We start from the raw sequence: 15,896 nt of genomic DNA on the forward strand, positions 1-15,896 counted from the left end.
TAAAACTATCTCTCTTTCAGGATGACTTAATTCTTTATATAGAAAATCCAAAAGATTCATAGGAAAACTGCTAGAACTAAAATACAAATTAAGCAAATTTGCAGGCCAAAAGATTAACATGCAAAAATCAATTATGTCTCTTTACAAGAGGAAAGAATATTATGAGCTAGAAATAAAATTTTAAAGCAATTTCATTCATAATAGCTCATAAAGAATAAAAAGCTGGAAATAAATTTAACCAAGGACATGTACACTGAAAACTATAAATTGCTGCTGAAAGTAATTAAAGAAGACCTAAGTAAATAGCAAGATATCCCATATTCATGGATAGGAAGACGTGATATTATGAAAAAGTCAATACTACCCAAAGAGACCTACATATTCTATGCAATATCTCTCAAAATCCCAATAGCTTTTTTTGTAGAAATGGTAATGTTCATATGCAAATTTATATGGAACCTCAAGGGGCTCGGAATAGCCAAATCAATGCTGTAAAGGAGGAACAAAGTTGGATGTCTTACACTTCCCAATTTCCAAACTTATTACAAAGTCACAAAAATCAAAAACAGTGTGGTACTGGTATAAAGACAGACAAATAGACCAATGGAATAGAATGGAGAGTTCAGAAATAAACATGTATCTATGGTTAATGGAATATTTTACAAGGGTGCCAAGTACATTAATTGGGTAAAGGACAGTCTCTTTAAACATTGGTGCTGGGAAAATTGGATATCTACTTGCAAAAGAAGGAAGGTGGATTCCTATCCTATACCATATTAAATAAAGGTAATGCTAAATGGATTAAAGATCCCTAATAAAGAACTAAAATTATAAACTTCTAGAAGAAAATAAAGGGAAACTTTACACCCTTGGATTTGTTAGTGATTTCTTAGATAATGACAGCAAAAGCACCAACAGAAATATATAGACAAAAACAAGGATAAAATGGACTTCATCAAAATTTAAATCTTTTGTACATTAAAGAGCACTATCCAGAGGTGAAAAGGCAGCCTACAGAATGAGAGAAAATAATTGCTAACCAAATATCTGATAAGGATACATCTAATGGTCAAATAGCCCAATTTTAAAAATGAACAAAAGACTCAAATAGACATTTCTACAATGAAGATACACGAGGAGCCAATAATAATATGAAAAACTCTCAACATCACTCACTGGTCATCAGGAAAATGCACATCAAAGCCATTTCACACCCAGTAGGATGGCTATTATTAAAAAAATAATAAAATAAGTTCTGGCAAGGATGTGGTGAAATAGGAACCTTTATACATTGTTATTGCAACTGTAATATGCTGCAGCCACTGTGAAAGTAATTTTGGCAGTTGCTCAGAAAGGTGAATATAGAATTACCAAATGGCCTGAGAAATCCCGCTTCTTGGTATATACCTAAAAGAATTGAAAGCAGGGACTCGCGCAGATGTTGTAAAACAATGCTGATAGCAGCATTATTCATAATATCCAAAAAGTGAAAGCAACCCAAGTGTCCATCAGCAGATGAATGGAAAAACAAATGTGTAAAAAGGAATAAAGTTTCAATGCATGCTATAACATGAAGGAAACGTGAAGACATCATGCAGAGTGAAATGTCAGATGCAAAAATATAAACATTGCATGATATTTGTAAGAAATACCAAGGACCAAATATCATAGAGACAGAGAGTAGATTATAGGTTACCAGGGGCCAGAGGTGGGGAGAGGGGGTTATTGCTTAATGGATACAGAGTTTCTGGTTGAAGTGATGTAAAACATAGTTAATGTATATTGGTGATGGTAGCTCAATACTGTGAATTAATACCACTGAATCATACACTTAAAATTGGTTAACATGGAAAATTCTGAGTTGTATATACCTTACTATAATAAAAGTTTAAAAAATGATATACAACAATAACAAAAAGTTAGTAAAATTCAGAGAATAAACCCTGCTATGGTCAGGCACCATATCAACTCCTACACTTTCTCAATCTATTTAAGAATGTTGTAGAGGGAATATAAAGGAAAAAATATGTTTATCATTCATTAATCATATGGAGAAGGCTAAGTTATCTCAGACAAATATAACTCCCAGTCCTTAGCCATGTATTTCTGTGTGTGTGTGTGTCTATTTTCCATGTTTGTAACCAACTATTTTGAATGGCTTAATAAAGAGCTAGAAAACATCTTAACTAATATTGAAAATATACCCAACAGTTTGGACAATATTGATAACACCAGGAGGGCAACAGATTTTTAAAGTGTGTAAAAGGAGCAAATATTATATTTTATAGAGCATATCCCATCCTAGGAGTTCTAGAGCATGCATCTTCAATATTTATTTAAATGGTATTTGTGTTTTATTACACAAAAATTTTGACAAATGTCTATGGAGAGAGTACATTTGCATGCAGAAAAGTGGTAAATTACAGGTAAAATACAACACTAACAGTTGAAAACTCCATGCTTAGAATTCTGGAAAATTACAAGATGAGATTTAAGTCCTACCAAATAAGTTAAGAAGTTTCTGGCACATGAATCCCAATATATATGCTAATGTAAATAAATAATTTGTTTTCCAGACAAAATCCATTGTTCATGTTGTAGAATTACGACCATACAGTTTACAATTACTCACCTACCTTTACACTTTGTATTTTATAGGGTTGATCTTTTGACCCAGTGTCCTTCTCCGTATATAAAGAAACACTTGCATTCTTATGTCTTACTTGATAAATAACATGTTCAAAACCAACTGAAGACTCCAATGGTTCAATTCCATAAGTGACATTTTCAAACTGCAGCAAGCCCCTTAAAAATTAAAAAAAAATTGAATGAATAAAATGGCATATTTTTAAAAAGTCAATGAAATTCCACTTAATAAGATTTTTTTTTGGTACCATGGCCAGGTATTGAACCTAGAACCTCTATGTGGGAAGCTAGCGCTCAACCACTGAGCCACAGAGGCTCCTGTTAATCAGTTTTTAAAAAATTGTTAGATTATTTTTAGCATTAGTGTTATATGGTAAAGTAGGAAAAACTTCCAGAGTATGCTGAAACTTATTTAGTGGCAAAGAACAGTAATTCTATTGGTATTGGCCTAGTTATTAATGTTTCATGGCCTCCAGAAATATAAAAACTCTTAATTATCAAAAGGATAGGAGCCTTCACAAGAATTCCCATACTATGCTTTGGAAATAAGAAACAATTTCCCCAAATATTCATGTCACATTATGGATTTCTTGAATATTATTTTTAATTAAACATATACTTCCAAAAAATCCGTTTTGTAACCCATAAAATTATGTATCACAACCTTAGTCCAGCACATGTGCTAATGAGTGCCACAGAATTTGGAAAACCTTCAATATACCCTTGGTAGAAGCAGAAATTCTGAAAAATAAAGATAAAAATACATATGATATTAGAATAACTCATATGACAGAAATTATTTTTAAAAATTTGAAATATATCTAATAATGTATATGTGTCAAATACTCATTGTTTCCAAAATGGGTAGGATTATTAGATAAACATTTGGCTCAAGTCCCCAAAAATTTCACTACAGATTCAAAAAGAATAAGGTATATTTTCATATTTTTCCTAATTTGTAAATAAAACATGACATTGTCACTTATTAGATAAAAGTAAAATCATCAAAAACTGATTTTTTTCGTCTTCTGGCTTAATTTGGCAAGGTACAGCTCCAAAAGTACAGAAAGACTAGAAAAGAAAAAATTATCGTTTTGGAATTATTTGTCATACTAATTGTACCTTTCACTTGATTAACCCTTTCCAAGTTAGCAATTATAAACTCTGGAAAAATAAATTTAACACTCCAACTACAAAGTCAGGCAGAAAATATGAGAAAAGAGAATCAAAACTTGAAAAGAAGAAAATTTCATTAGCTGGGATTTGCATTTACACAGGTTTTCAACTGAGGGAACTCTCCCAGGCAGTATAGCACGAGGTGCTAATACTCAACTTAAAGTCCCAATGTTACTGGCTTAAGGGTGAAGGCAATATTTCAAAACTGCATGGAAATTGAGGTGTGATATCTAGGAGAAAGGAGGCAAAGAATGATATCCCAAAATGTGTTATAACTCAAGTCTAAATTCTTGACTTACTACTGAACTGAGAATACATGAAACAGATCTCAAGGAGTCTAGCAGAAACCAAGACCCAAAAAAGCTGTAAGATATGAGAAGGAATTTTGGCTATCTTCAAACACAGGGGAACAAGGTTCTAGAATCTGTTCCTAGCCAGGTTAATTGTTTTCTAGAACAAAAGTAAAAACTCTTTAGAGAAAGATAACAGATCTACAAGCTCGATAATCTATTAATGAATGTGGTCAGGATACAGTAAGAAAGATTATTAGATAAGTGAACAAACAGAAAAATGTGACCCATAGACAAGAGAAAAAGCAGGGAAAAGAAAATGACCCTGAAGTAACCTAGAATTTGGAATACTTTAAAGTAGGTATTAAAAATGTGACCAGAAAAAGGGCAAGAAGTAAAGAAGACTAAAAAAGAAAAAGAAAAAAAAAAAATGTGATCAAGATCTTCATGAGAAAAAAACAGTAACTTTACATGAGAAGCAAGGCAAGTATATAAATTATGCTCTGTCTAGTAACAAAACCCTAGTAAGATGATGAAGGTAGGACACAGTCAGGTGTCTTGGCAGACAGGGCCGTTTAAAATTAAACATCCTGAATATTATAAAGCTACATAATTCTATGGGATATAAATATGTCCTTGTTGCCATAGGATGGTTTCTGGAGAGAAAAGGCACTCACAGTAGCTAACAAAATATTAAACTTCCCTCTTAGGGAAGTCCTGATACTTTCTCAAATAAGATGGCCAAAAGTTCTGAAACACATATGCCTTGCATAATAAAGGAAAATAGGCGAATAAGCCAAGCCCTCGATCTTAATGCTTATTCCTGTAATAATGAAACTAAGCCTAATTATAATTAATGTGCAAGAGTTACCTCCTGAAAACCTCCTCATAACCCAAGAGTGGCCTCTGTCTAAACCAAACTCTGCAAATAAATTTACTACCTTCCACCACATGATATGGGACATGACTCCCAGTGATAAGCCTCCTTGGCACCGAGGGATTATTACCAAGTGTCAATCAGCAAGGCATTTGGAGAAAAACCATGACCAAAAGGGGAAAATATTAAGTACAAACGAGTTTTTATGGCTACGAGAGGTCAAACTGAGGCAGGAGGTTATCCTGGAGGTTATGCTAATGCAGGTCTCAGTCAGATTTCACAAATTGTCACAGTAATTAAAACCTCAAACAAAAGTGCTCCTGAGAGCCTTAGGGACCTCACAGGCAAGCCGTGGGGCCACGTGAAATCAACATCCCCTTGGCGGGCTCTATCTAGGAGTATATGAAAAGTTATTTACCCAATATAACATAGTTGGACTCATTTATACATCCCCTAATCATGATTCTTCTATTTCTTTTATTTGAACCTATAATCTTCAATTCACTTCTTAAGAGTATTTCTCAGAGACTTATTGCCTTCAGATTGTTCCTAAAACCTAGCAGATGTATAGCCAACTTCTACCCTCCAGTTCTTCACAGTTTTCTTGGACAACTAACACAACAATGAAGATTGGCCAGCCCCAGTCCAAAAGCAAGGAGAATCTTGAAGTACAAGTAAAATAATTCCATTTTTCTGCCCCATAATATCTACATCCTTTATTAGCTAGAAGCAGTCAGAGTGGACATCATCTCAAATCCCTCAAGACTGATGAATGAACAATAAGGAAGGAGTGTAACCACAGACTAAAGCAAATTTATTGTTTTTGTAGTCATTATCTTGTGTTAACTGAGTAATTTGTAACATTGATATAGAAGATAAATTTTTAATTAAAAAGAATGTGATCAAGAAGAAAAAGGATATTTTAGACCTAGTAAGGGAAGCATCACCACATGTGCATATACATTTTGGATTGTTATGTTATCCTTGTCATTTTATCTTTTAATTATTATGAATCTTTGCCTTTTTTGTCCCAGAGAGATCACAATGTCTTAGAGAATGATGAATGTCTCATACTTGTCCTGCTTTAGATTCTGGGAACAAATTCTTAACTGTTTAACTGACTGATTAGCACTTTTATAGATAAGTCTTTCTATGTACCAAAGTATTATGTCTTATAGGGATGATAATCTTTTGTGGATTTTATTTTAAATAAATAAATGAATAGCTTTATCTCATTTTTACTTAACTTTAATAAACTTTATCTGCGCTATACTAAGTGCAAGATTTGCCTGCAGCTTTGGCAAACATAATTTATGTATATGATGCCGTATTTTCGTTATTTTTAAGGACAAAACTCAAAAAATTATCATATTCAAGTTATTAATAAAATTTTTTTGCTTCATCTTTTGAACTATACATTCATCTCCCATGGCTACCACCTAGGAGGTAGGAAGCAGAGTTAGGTGTGATAAAATGATATAATATTCAGGTGTGCAATACTGTGCCTGCTTTCTCACTGACAATATAGATGATTTCTATATTTGCATATATTGACTCATATGTACTTCCCGTTTTGTTTGATAAAATTCAAAGCAACTGACGATGCCTACTATATCTTCTATTAAAAACTTAGCCTTTATAATTATGCTTTAATTTCAAAGTACTTGGAAATTAATTTATGTAGCGAATACATTTATTTGCTACATTAAAATATGGAATGCAATTGATAAAAACACACAAACAAAATATCAGCAATTGGTGGGACAGGGTAAAGGGAAAAAGGCACAAAACTATTTCAGGAATGAGAAATCTTCGAAATTCTATTCACACCTTTATTATTTTTAATAGAAAATTGCAAACATATTATTAAATGAATCTTCAAATATTGCAATATATGATAATTTAACATATCCTTAAATGTGCTTGAAATTCTACACGTATTTATTTGATACTTGAATATACTTCAGACAAGACCTTGGGCTCTTAGCTCTTCTGACTAAATACATTCTAAAACATACTGAACCCCTATTGCCATAGGTACATAAGCATATGGACATTCATCTTCAAACTTATATCTTAGAAACATCACAATCCTATTTAATTTGGTTAGACATCTGTGTAATAAAGCTAACTCGAAACAAGGCATTTAAAGAAAATGGTTTCTGGGAAGCAGCTGTGGCTCAATCAGTTGGGCTCCCATCTACCATATGGGAGGCCCTGGGTTTGTGTCCCAGGGCCTCCTTGTGAAGGCAAGCTGGCCCGTGTGGCCTGTGCACTGCAGAGAGCTGGCCCAGCAATATGGCGCAACAAAGGGAGACAAGCAGACACAGCAAAACACGCAGGGAATGGACAAAGAGAGCAGACAGCAAAACAAGCTGCGGGAGGGAGGGGCGGGGGGTAAATAAATAAATAAATTTCTTTTTTTTTTTAAAGAAAATGGTTTCTGTTGCAAACAGCTAAATTCATACAGGGAAAAAAAACATATTCCCAACTCTTTGTATTCTAGTAACATTCCAGCTCTCCTAAATGATCACAGAAATTGGCACGACAAAGCTGAAACCCAGATAATAAAAACCATACCTGAAGCTGTTGCTCAAGAGGTTTCATACTTTCTGTGCCATTATAAGCATAAACTACAAAATCAGTAGGTAAAAAAGTTCTGTAAAATAAAAAGATGAAGCTATTTAATGGAAAATTTGGTTTCCTAAGGTTTTAGTTTGAAAATATATTTATTACTTTATTATAGCTATATAGGGAGGGAGGGAAAAACAAAAAGAAATTCTCTGAATACGTCCAATTTTGCTCTAAACTTTACTTAAAAATCTGAATCTTATGACCTCTCCTCACTTACTCCACTCCAAATGTATTAATCTCCTCATTGTGTTTTTTTTTTTCCAAACAAAATAGGCAAACTCTTGCCTCAGGGTATTTGTCCTCTTCTAGGATGAGTTCTTTAAAAAGGCTCATTGTCTCGTCTACTTCAAGTCTTTGCTTATATACCATCTTCTCAGAGAGGCCTACCTAGAAACTTTCCCAATCACCAAAGCATAGCAATTCAAAACCATGCTTCTTGCCTTGCTCTCTGTTTTTGCTTAAGCTTTTATCACCTTTTGATGTTCTTCCTAATTTATAAATTTATTATACCACTGTTGGTTTCATCCCATAATCATATAAGCTCAAGGATTTGTATCTATTTTGTTTGCTAATGCTTCCCAACCACTTAGAACAATGTCTATAAAACAGCAAAATCTCAATAAATGTTTAAACTAATATAACATGAACTCAAGATTAGGTGGAGATCGCACATCAAAATATTTGTAAATGTAAATATAAGAAAAGTAGGCTAAAAAGCTCTACAAATGGAAAAGGTAGTTGTAGGTGTCCCAGTTTCATTTTCCAAATATGTATAATATAAGGATTTGTGGCTACCATGTCATTCTGGATTTGTTGAAGCAAGAGGTCAAAGAGCTAAGTCAAAATCCACTGAAAAGCAGAGTAATTTTTCCATTCTTGTCTTAAGAAGAAGAAGAACATAATCTACAGTGGTGTGGGGTTCCAGGGTACACACAAATTCTGAACTGAACATCATGAGCTGATGATATGCAGCTACTTCTTACTGGCAAAGCAGAAACAAGCTTAGTATTCACACACAGTCCAAGAAGAAAGCACTATTGGGAATCTAAAAAAAAGCACAACTTTTGGTGGATGTACAGGATTACAGTGAAGTAACTGAACACTTCAGGTACATCCAATACATAGCTTCTCTCCCATAAAATCATTTACCAAGAGTTGAAGTTGTGCAGTATTGGAAGAGCTAAGCTGAAAATGTCTAAAAACCAGAGCAAATTTTTTCACTGCCATGTGACATTGACACTAAAGCCCTTCAAAAGCAAAGGCTATAAAGAATATACCAGGTTATCTGTTGAAACACCCAGTGAGGCATGCCTAAAGAATAAAAGAGAAATGTAATGAAGTCTAGATTCTGTTCAGTCCCTGACTGGATTAAATGTTTTTGGAAAAGTTATCTTCTTAATTTAGGAAATGGTTAGTTCTACCTGTTCATAGATAATGAAATTTAGACCCTCTTGGCAAGTGGTCAAGCAATTGACAAGCAAAGACCCAGAAAACTTCCATAGATTTGGATGGTAAGGAGACATGAGGCCAAATGGATTTAAATTAATAAATTAACTTTATTACTTTAATAATAAACTGGACATCCAGTTTATTACCCATACTGGACAAGCAAAATTAGTATAGTGTCACTTTCTTATATCTCTGTTTCCATAGGACAATATCTGATAGGCCAGATGAGAAAAAAATGGTAAGCGATTTCCACAATTGAAGCAAGAATATTAATCCTTAAATAGAAAAAGTACATAAAGTCCTTAGAGAGGTAAGTGAAAACAGATGCGCAAGTAGCATATCATAAAGCTATGCCACATAAAAGATATCAGAAGCACTCATGGGTATTAGTATGACCCTCTGGATCCCTTCCAAGTTTGTCAGGAACTCCTTGAGCAATATAATGAAACTGATCCCTGAGAAATTTAAAACAAACATAATTAAACATATTTTAAAAAGCTAAAGGGGGGCTTTGGGCAACATAGAACAGGAAAATCACTTATAAAGTCAAGTCAGTTGGGAGGTATTTTTCTGAAAATATGTATTTGCTGATAAAAGAATTCCATATGATTGGTTTAATCCCCAAGATTGAGTTAGTGATTTGAAAGAGCAAGGACTACCTCAGCAGACATCCAGAAAGAATAGAAATGAAAATATGAAAGAAGAATAAAGAGATGATGAGAAAAATAACTGGAACATAAACTTTATGGAAGCTGAGAAACGTAAGGGAAAAGGAAAATGACCACAAATTAACAAAAATGGAAACTGATAGAAAAAAATAGTCCCCGCTCTCACTATACATACCTAAAAAGTTTAAATAAAATCACAAATCATTGTAATATAACTTAATTAACTAAATGTGAAATTTATTATTATTTAGAAATGAACACAGGGAATCACATGTAATATCCAGTCTTTGGAACGTAGGCAATGAGTTTCAGAAGCAAGCCGAGGTTACATGCCTGGATGTTCCTCAAAAGCACTCACTTGCATTAGTATTATCCTGAATACCCTAAACTCTATCCTTTCTCACATTTGACAAGAAAACCTTGAGAAGTGTTCTAAAACCAATCTTTGGTGTTCTAACTTCACATGTTTGAAGGCCATTGGAGATCGCCATGATGCTATTCCTGATCAAATACTGGGCAACAATTGGTGCTACCCCTGCACATTCTAGATCTATCACATCCTAGTTTCATTGTATGTTGAAAGCACACATGCTATCACCCTGCACTTTATGTGTAACTGTTGGCCAACTCTCACTCCACCAATATATTCTAGGCAGGGGCTGCAGAGGCTTGAGCCAGACCAATAACCATAGTAAGGGAACGCTTCCTGACTCCATCAACTGTTGAATGGAACTCAAATACAAGTCATATTTATGTTTTCAGAAAGACTTAAAATTATCAAAATTCACCCCCCATGAAACCACATGGATAGCCAAATAGAAATCTGGCACTACAGGTGAGAAGGAAGGTGGGAACGCACACTATAGATTCAAATTCTAGACATTTATTACATGAACTTGAAAGGTTTTTTAAGTATAAAATGAGATGAATGTAAATCCAGAAATACAAAACAATTGCATTCTGGTTAGTTACAAGTACTAGTTATAAGTAGAAAAAAAGAAGGATGGTAAAATAATATAGATCACCTACTTTTGCATTAGCTTCACAGTGTGAGTTTTCCCATCAATTAGAATGTTGTAGGACACCTGGCAGGAGAGTAAGTTTAAAAGGCAAAGAAGAGTGAGGAGAACGTTAGAGAGGAAACCAACACTTTATATTAACTACAATTAAATCTTACAGCATACAAATATAAAAGGCAAATTTGGAATTTAACGTGGATTTATGTCAATGAAATTTGACCTTAAAAATTGGTTTTTATAATATAATAATGGTTAGAAGGATATAATTTGAGTAATCTCTTTTTGTTAATTTTTAAATTTATTCCATAAAATATAGGATCTGAATAATTATTTTTCATCCAATAATTATATGAGCTTAATAAGATTAAGAGCATCACACAAAATGTAAATTTAAAATGGACAAGGTATATCTAAATTAGTTATTCAAGGAAAATTTATTTAGTCAAGAAAAGAATAGCACATTATACATACTATTTAGATTTCATAAAATTTGTCTGTTCCATTCATTGATCTATTTTATTAAGATTAATAAATGAATTCTGCAAGTGTCTGACAAATGGACAATTCACTCTGTAAAGATTAGTTTGCGAAGCCTTGACATCTTTACATTATTGGAACTTCCAATTTATGAGCATGAAATATAACTTGATTTATTTAGGTTTTTAATCTCTACCTTTTTATTGTCTTCAGTGAGAAGGTATGCTTATCTTTGGTTAGAATTACTGTTTTGTTCGTACATAATGTAAATTGAACCTTTAAAAAATTTTCATCTTACATTTTTTATTTACCAGAATAGAAAGTAAAAAAAATACACACACACACACACACACACTTTGGCCTTATTTCCAATGAATATTTGAAATTCTTATTAATTCTAAATTTCAATAATTCTCCTGGATTTTATTGCATATACAATCATTTCAGCTACAAATAATAATGGCTTAATTTCTTCTTTTCCAATGATTATACTCATTTTTTTTGTTTATCTGTTTCGTTTTGATTTTGCTTCCTTTCCTTATTGCACCAGCTAATACTTCAAGGAAAATAATAAATAGAAAAAGTAAGAGTGAGCATCCTTTCCTCTTTCTTCCTTTCAGGAGGAAAGGTCTCAATATCTCAACTTAGGCATGATGTTCCTCTCAAAGGCATTTGGACTTCTCTATAAACCAATTACCATTTTTAATTATGAGATGTTTCAAACATAGAAACTTGAGATGAAATTATATAAAATACCATGCCATCAATATCTATACTGAAAAAGATATAGCATGTTAGCTTTGCTATTGTTTTCTAAATTATATAGTGATTACAGAATGTAAACTATATAGTTTTAATTCTTTGAAATTTGTTATGATTCTTTTACAGCTGCAGGGGTTTATGCCTATTAGTTCAAACTTAATATGTTGCTTAAATCTTTTCCCTCACTAATTTCTCATCTAAGTTTTTCAATTACTAAGAGATTTATGTTAAAATATGCTTATCTTAGAATTGATTTTTTCTAGGTCTTTCAGTGTAAACAGATATACTGTTTATGTATATATATAAACACACATATAAATGTAAATACTATTTTTATATACATATACACATATATGTTTAGATATAGATATTTACACAGATGCATAGACATAAATACATGTATATTCATTCCATACACAATTCAGTATTTAAATTTCTTCCAGGGGGGCTGTAACTTTTATTTATTTCATGATCATATTCCCTAATTATGCATTTTTCCTTAAAGGCTTTGTCAGATTAAAATATGACTACAGAAGTTAATTACTTGTTACATTTTGTCTTGTATAATTTTTTTTATTTGTTTGTTCTTTTCTGTTTCCTTGTGCTGTAGGTTTGTCTCAGAGTTATATATTTAATTCCAATATGAAATATCTGTATTTTCAGTTAAATTTAATCACTTCTTATTTAATTTTTTGTTTAAATTGTATTGGGTTTCCCTATATTATACACTGTCTATTCTTCTAATAGTTTCATTTAAAATTTTATGTTCAATTTGATTTGTTTTGAATTATACATCTATTCACTATTTTTCACCAGCTCCTTCTTTTATGTTTTCCTCTAACCCCATTTGAAATTCTGTCTGCTAAAGTACAACTTTACTATTTCAACTATTTTATTCTAATAGGGAAGCATTTAATATATCCAAATTTATGAATGATATTCGATTTGTGCAAATGATTCCATAATGCACAGGTAAACTCAAAATATTGGCACTTTCATTTCACTATGTTGTCCTTTCAATTGTTGATTTTGAGAGGCCAGTTCTTAGTATATTTATTACTTTCATATAGGTATTTTTCTTTTCTTCATGGCTATCTTTAAGAAACTTTCTTTACTATGGTACTGTGATACGTAAAGTGTTACTTGGTTTTTATTTATTCTGCTCTGGATTCATGAAACCTGGTCTAAGGATTCAAAAAAATTTGTTAATCGTTTCTCTTCTAATATCTGTTTTAATATAAGCTCTCCTGACCAGTGTTTTTTCTCTCCTTCAGGAATGCTAACTAATCTACACTTTAACTTTCAGTTTTATGCTATTTTTCTGTAAGCTTTTCATATGTTGCATCTCTTTCGTCTCTTGTGCAGTTTGCTAATTCTTGAAATTTTACTTTCATATTATAGTTTTCACTTCTAGAAATTCCATTCAGTTACTTTAAAATGTTTTAATTTTTTATCCAATATTCCCTTCCTATGATTTACATTCTTTATTAATTGTAATAATTTTAAATATATATATTTTATATTATGTTTGTTATAGTTACTCACTTAACAAATAGTATTGATCCCTTACTATGTGCCTAGCACTATTCTTGCCACTGGGGATATAGAAGATAACAAAATAGACAAATGTATCCCCATGAAGGTCTAAAAGGGGTCTTTAGTGATTTTGTTTTCCTACTTCAGTTATGGTGAATTCACTTGTAAGGTATTTCCCTCTGAACAGATTCTATATTTATTTCCTAATATCACCAGTAATCCCATACTATTTTATACTTTTTAACAAATAAAACTACATCTCAAGCGATTGTTAAAAGCCTCACTTCTTTTCTCTCCTTTCTAAATGAATAAACTTGAATTTTTCAGGAATAGATATACTATGTTTTAAGAATATATTGAAATTTGTAGACTCTAATCTCTGTATTAGAGAAACAAGTGGGTAGTTGCCACGGAAATAATTGTATTGAATTACCAGAGCATTTCCTGCACAAATAAAATATTAAGGTGTGGCATTTCAAGAAACAAAATTCACTTTTTTGCAATTATTCTAGAACTTAGTAAAATATAAGTGCTTCTAATTTAAAGGAAAAAAAGGAAAACCTATAACCTTGATACCAAAAAGGAACTAAGATGGCATTAAGTAAACAGTTTTAATCACTAATGCAGTTAAAATAAATATGTAAGAAGTATTAACATAACATCTTTAAATGAAATGAGCATCAATCCAGGTAAGGAAGCCATAGGCTTACGTAACAACAACAAAAACAACAAAACCTGTATCCTCCAAAAACAGTATGGGGAGTGAGTGGAAAGAGAAACTCTAGAAAGATCAGACAAGTGATCTTGAAAAGACATCCAAGAGGGAAGCAGATTTTTGGAGATGCACATGAGCTTTGATATCCAGCACGTTGCACCACGTTTCTACGAAAAATTGCTACACCTGATTCATTTTCAAAGGGGCTTTTCCACCTAAGAGAAACTATACATAAATACAAAATTCTGCAAGTGTGCATGGTTGGAAGAAGTTAGGTTGACCTCTTAGGAACAAGATAGTCCTATGATCTTCAATCATGAAACATGTTAACGGTTAATTACTTCTGATTCAACTTCCCCACTTTTGATGGACTGTATCTTCTTCGGAACTGTAATTTGCACACGTAGTCTTTCAGAATCTGCAAGGTGCAAAATGTTTTGATGAGAGCAACACCCATTACCTCATCCCAACTCCCAAATTTTCAAATTCTCTCAAGTCCCTACTTCTTTCTAAAATTGAAAAGAGAAATAGAAATGTTACTTTAGGAATACTGCCTTTTGGGGCAGGTTCTAGTAATCACCGGGCAACACGCCCCCGCCTCGCATACAAAACGCTCAGATCCTCTGGGCTCTTCTACCAGAGTCTAGAAGCTGAAAATCATATTCAACATCATAAAAAAAAAATGCAGCGAACGATCAGAAATTCAGCCCTTTAGGCTTCCACATGAGCCGTGGAATCGCCCGTCTCTTCTACGGTCCCAGGAGGAGTGGGAAAGCGCCGGCTCATTGAAAATGGATTTTGGTCTGGGAAGGCGGCGAAGGGAGGATGGACACGCGCTGCGCGAGTTGGCGCCTCCCCCGGAAGGCACCGCCCCGGGACCGCCAAGCCCCACCCCAGGGCCCGGGGCGGCGACCGCTGCGGCTCCACCCGGGCCGGGAAGGGTCGTGGCGCTCACCCTGACTTGCTCCGAGCCTGCTCAGCCCCGTGAGCAGAAGCAGGAGGCCGAACATGGCTCCACTGCCGGGACCCGGACGCGGCAGTGGCCGTTGGCCTGGCCGGGGAGCAGTTGGGCGCACGAGGGCCCCTCGCTCCGCGGCGCCTCCGGGTGAGGCGGTTGTGAGCGCCCAGGACCCTGAGAAAGTGGGTGCTGTGCGCTCTGGCGCAGTGCCCGTTGGCTGCAAAATCTCTTGCCGGAGATGGTTATTTTCCTGTAGCCTTGAGGATAGGAAAAGGCAGAACCATGTAACAGAGACAGGGTCGAAGAAACAGCTAAGAGAACGTTAAATGAACTATTATATAAAACAAAAGAAATAAGGTACAAATCATAAGTGCACACCCCAATTAATATTCAAATGAGCAAACAAGTTTAATTGGCACCCAGATCAACATAGAACTTCCGGATCCCCCAGATTGCACCCCCTGCTAATCTTCGCCTCTAACATCATAGATTAGTTTTGTCTGCTTTTGAATGTTACAGAAATGGAATGAATCACCACGGACTCTTATCCTTGAGTTCCTTCTATGTGATGATTGGGAGAACCATCACGTTCTTGCAATGGTGATTTTTGTTTTGTATTGTTTTACTTGTTGGTTTATATTATATACCTTGAAGAAAATACCACGATTTGTTGTTTTGCTTGACTATTA

General features: G+C 33.8%; 1 protein-coding gene across 4 annotated transcripts in view; it reads right to left on the reverse strand.

Moving 5' to 3' along the window:
* Positions 1 to 15,361, reverse strand: part of ADAM2 (ADAM metallopeptidase domain 2) — a 114,964-nt gene extending 99,603 nt beyond the window's left edge. For all 4 annotated transcript variants that reach the window (XR_009184014.2, XR_009184013.2, XM_058289870.2 and 1 more), the window contains exons 1-6: positions 15,205 to 15,361; positions 14,591 to 14,667; positions 10,770 to 10,825; positions 7,570 to 7,648; positions 3,311 to 3,387; positions 2,637 to 2,805 (exon numbers count right to left, since the gene is read on the reverse strand). Coding sequence is in view for 2 of the 4 variants with exons in the window: in XM_058289870.2 (XP_058145853.1) it covers positions 2,637 to 2,805; positions 3,311 to 3,387; positions 7,570 to 7,648; positions 10,770 to 10,825; positions 14,591 to 14,667; positions 15,205 to 15,259 (513 nt within the window). In the remaining 2 variants the exon portion in view is untranslated. The remainder of the gene's footprint in view (positions 1 to 2,636; positions 2,806 to 3,310; positions 3,388 to 7,569; positions 7,649 to 10,769; positions 10,826 to 14,590; positions 14,668 to 15,204) is intronic.
* Positions 15,362 to 15,896: the final 535 nt, after the last annotated feature.

This window comes from Dasypus novemcinctus, chromosome 29 (assembly GCF_030445035.2).
Source record: "Dasypus novemcinctus isolate mDasNov1 chromosome 29, mDasNov1.1.hap2, whole genome shotgun sequence".
Classification (NCBI taxonomy): domain Eukaryota; kingdom Metazoa; phylum Chordata; class Mammalia; order Cingulata; family Dasypodidae; genus Dasypus; species Dasypus novemcinctus.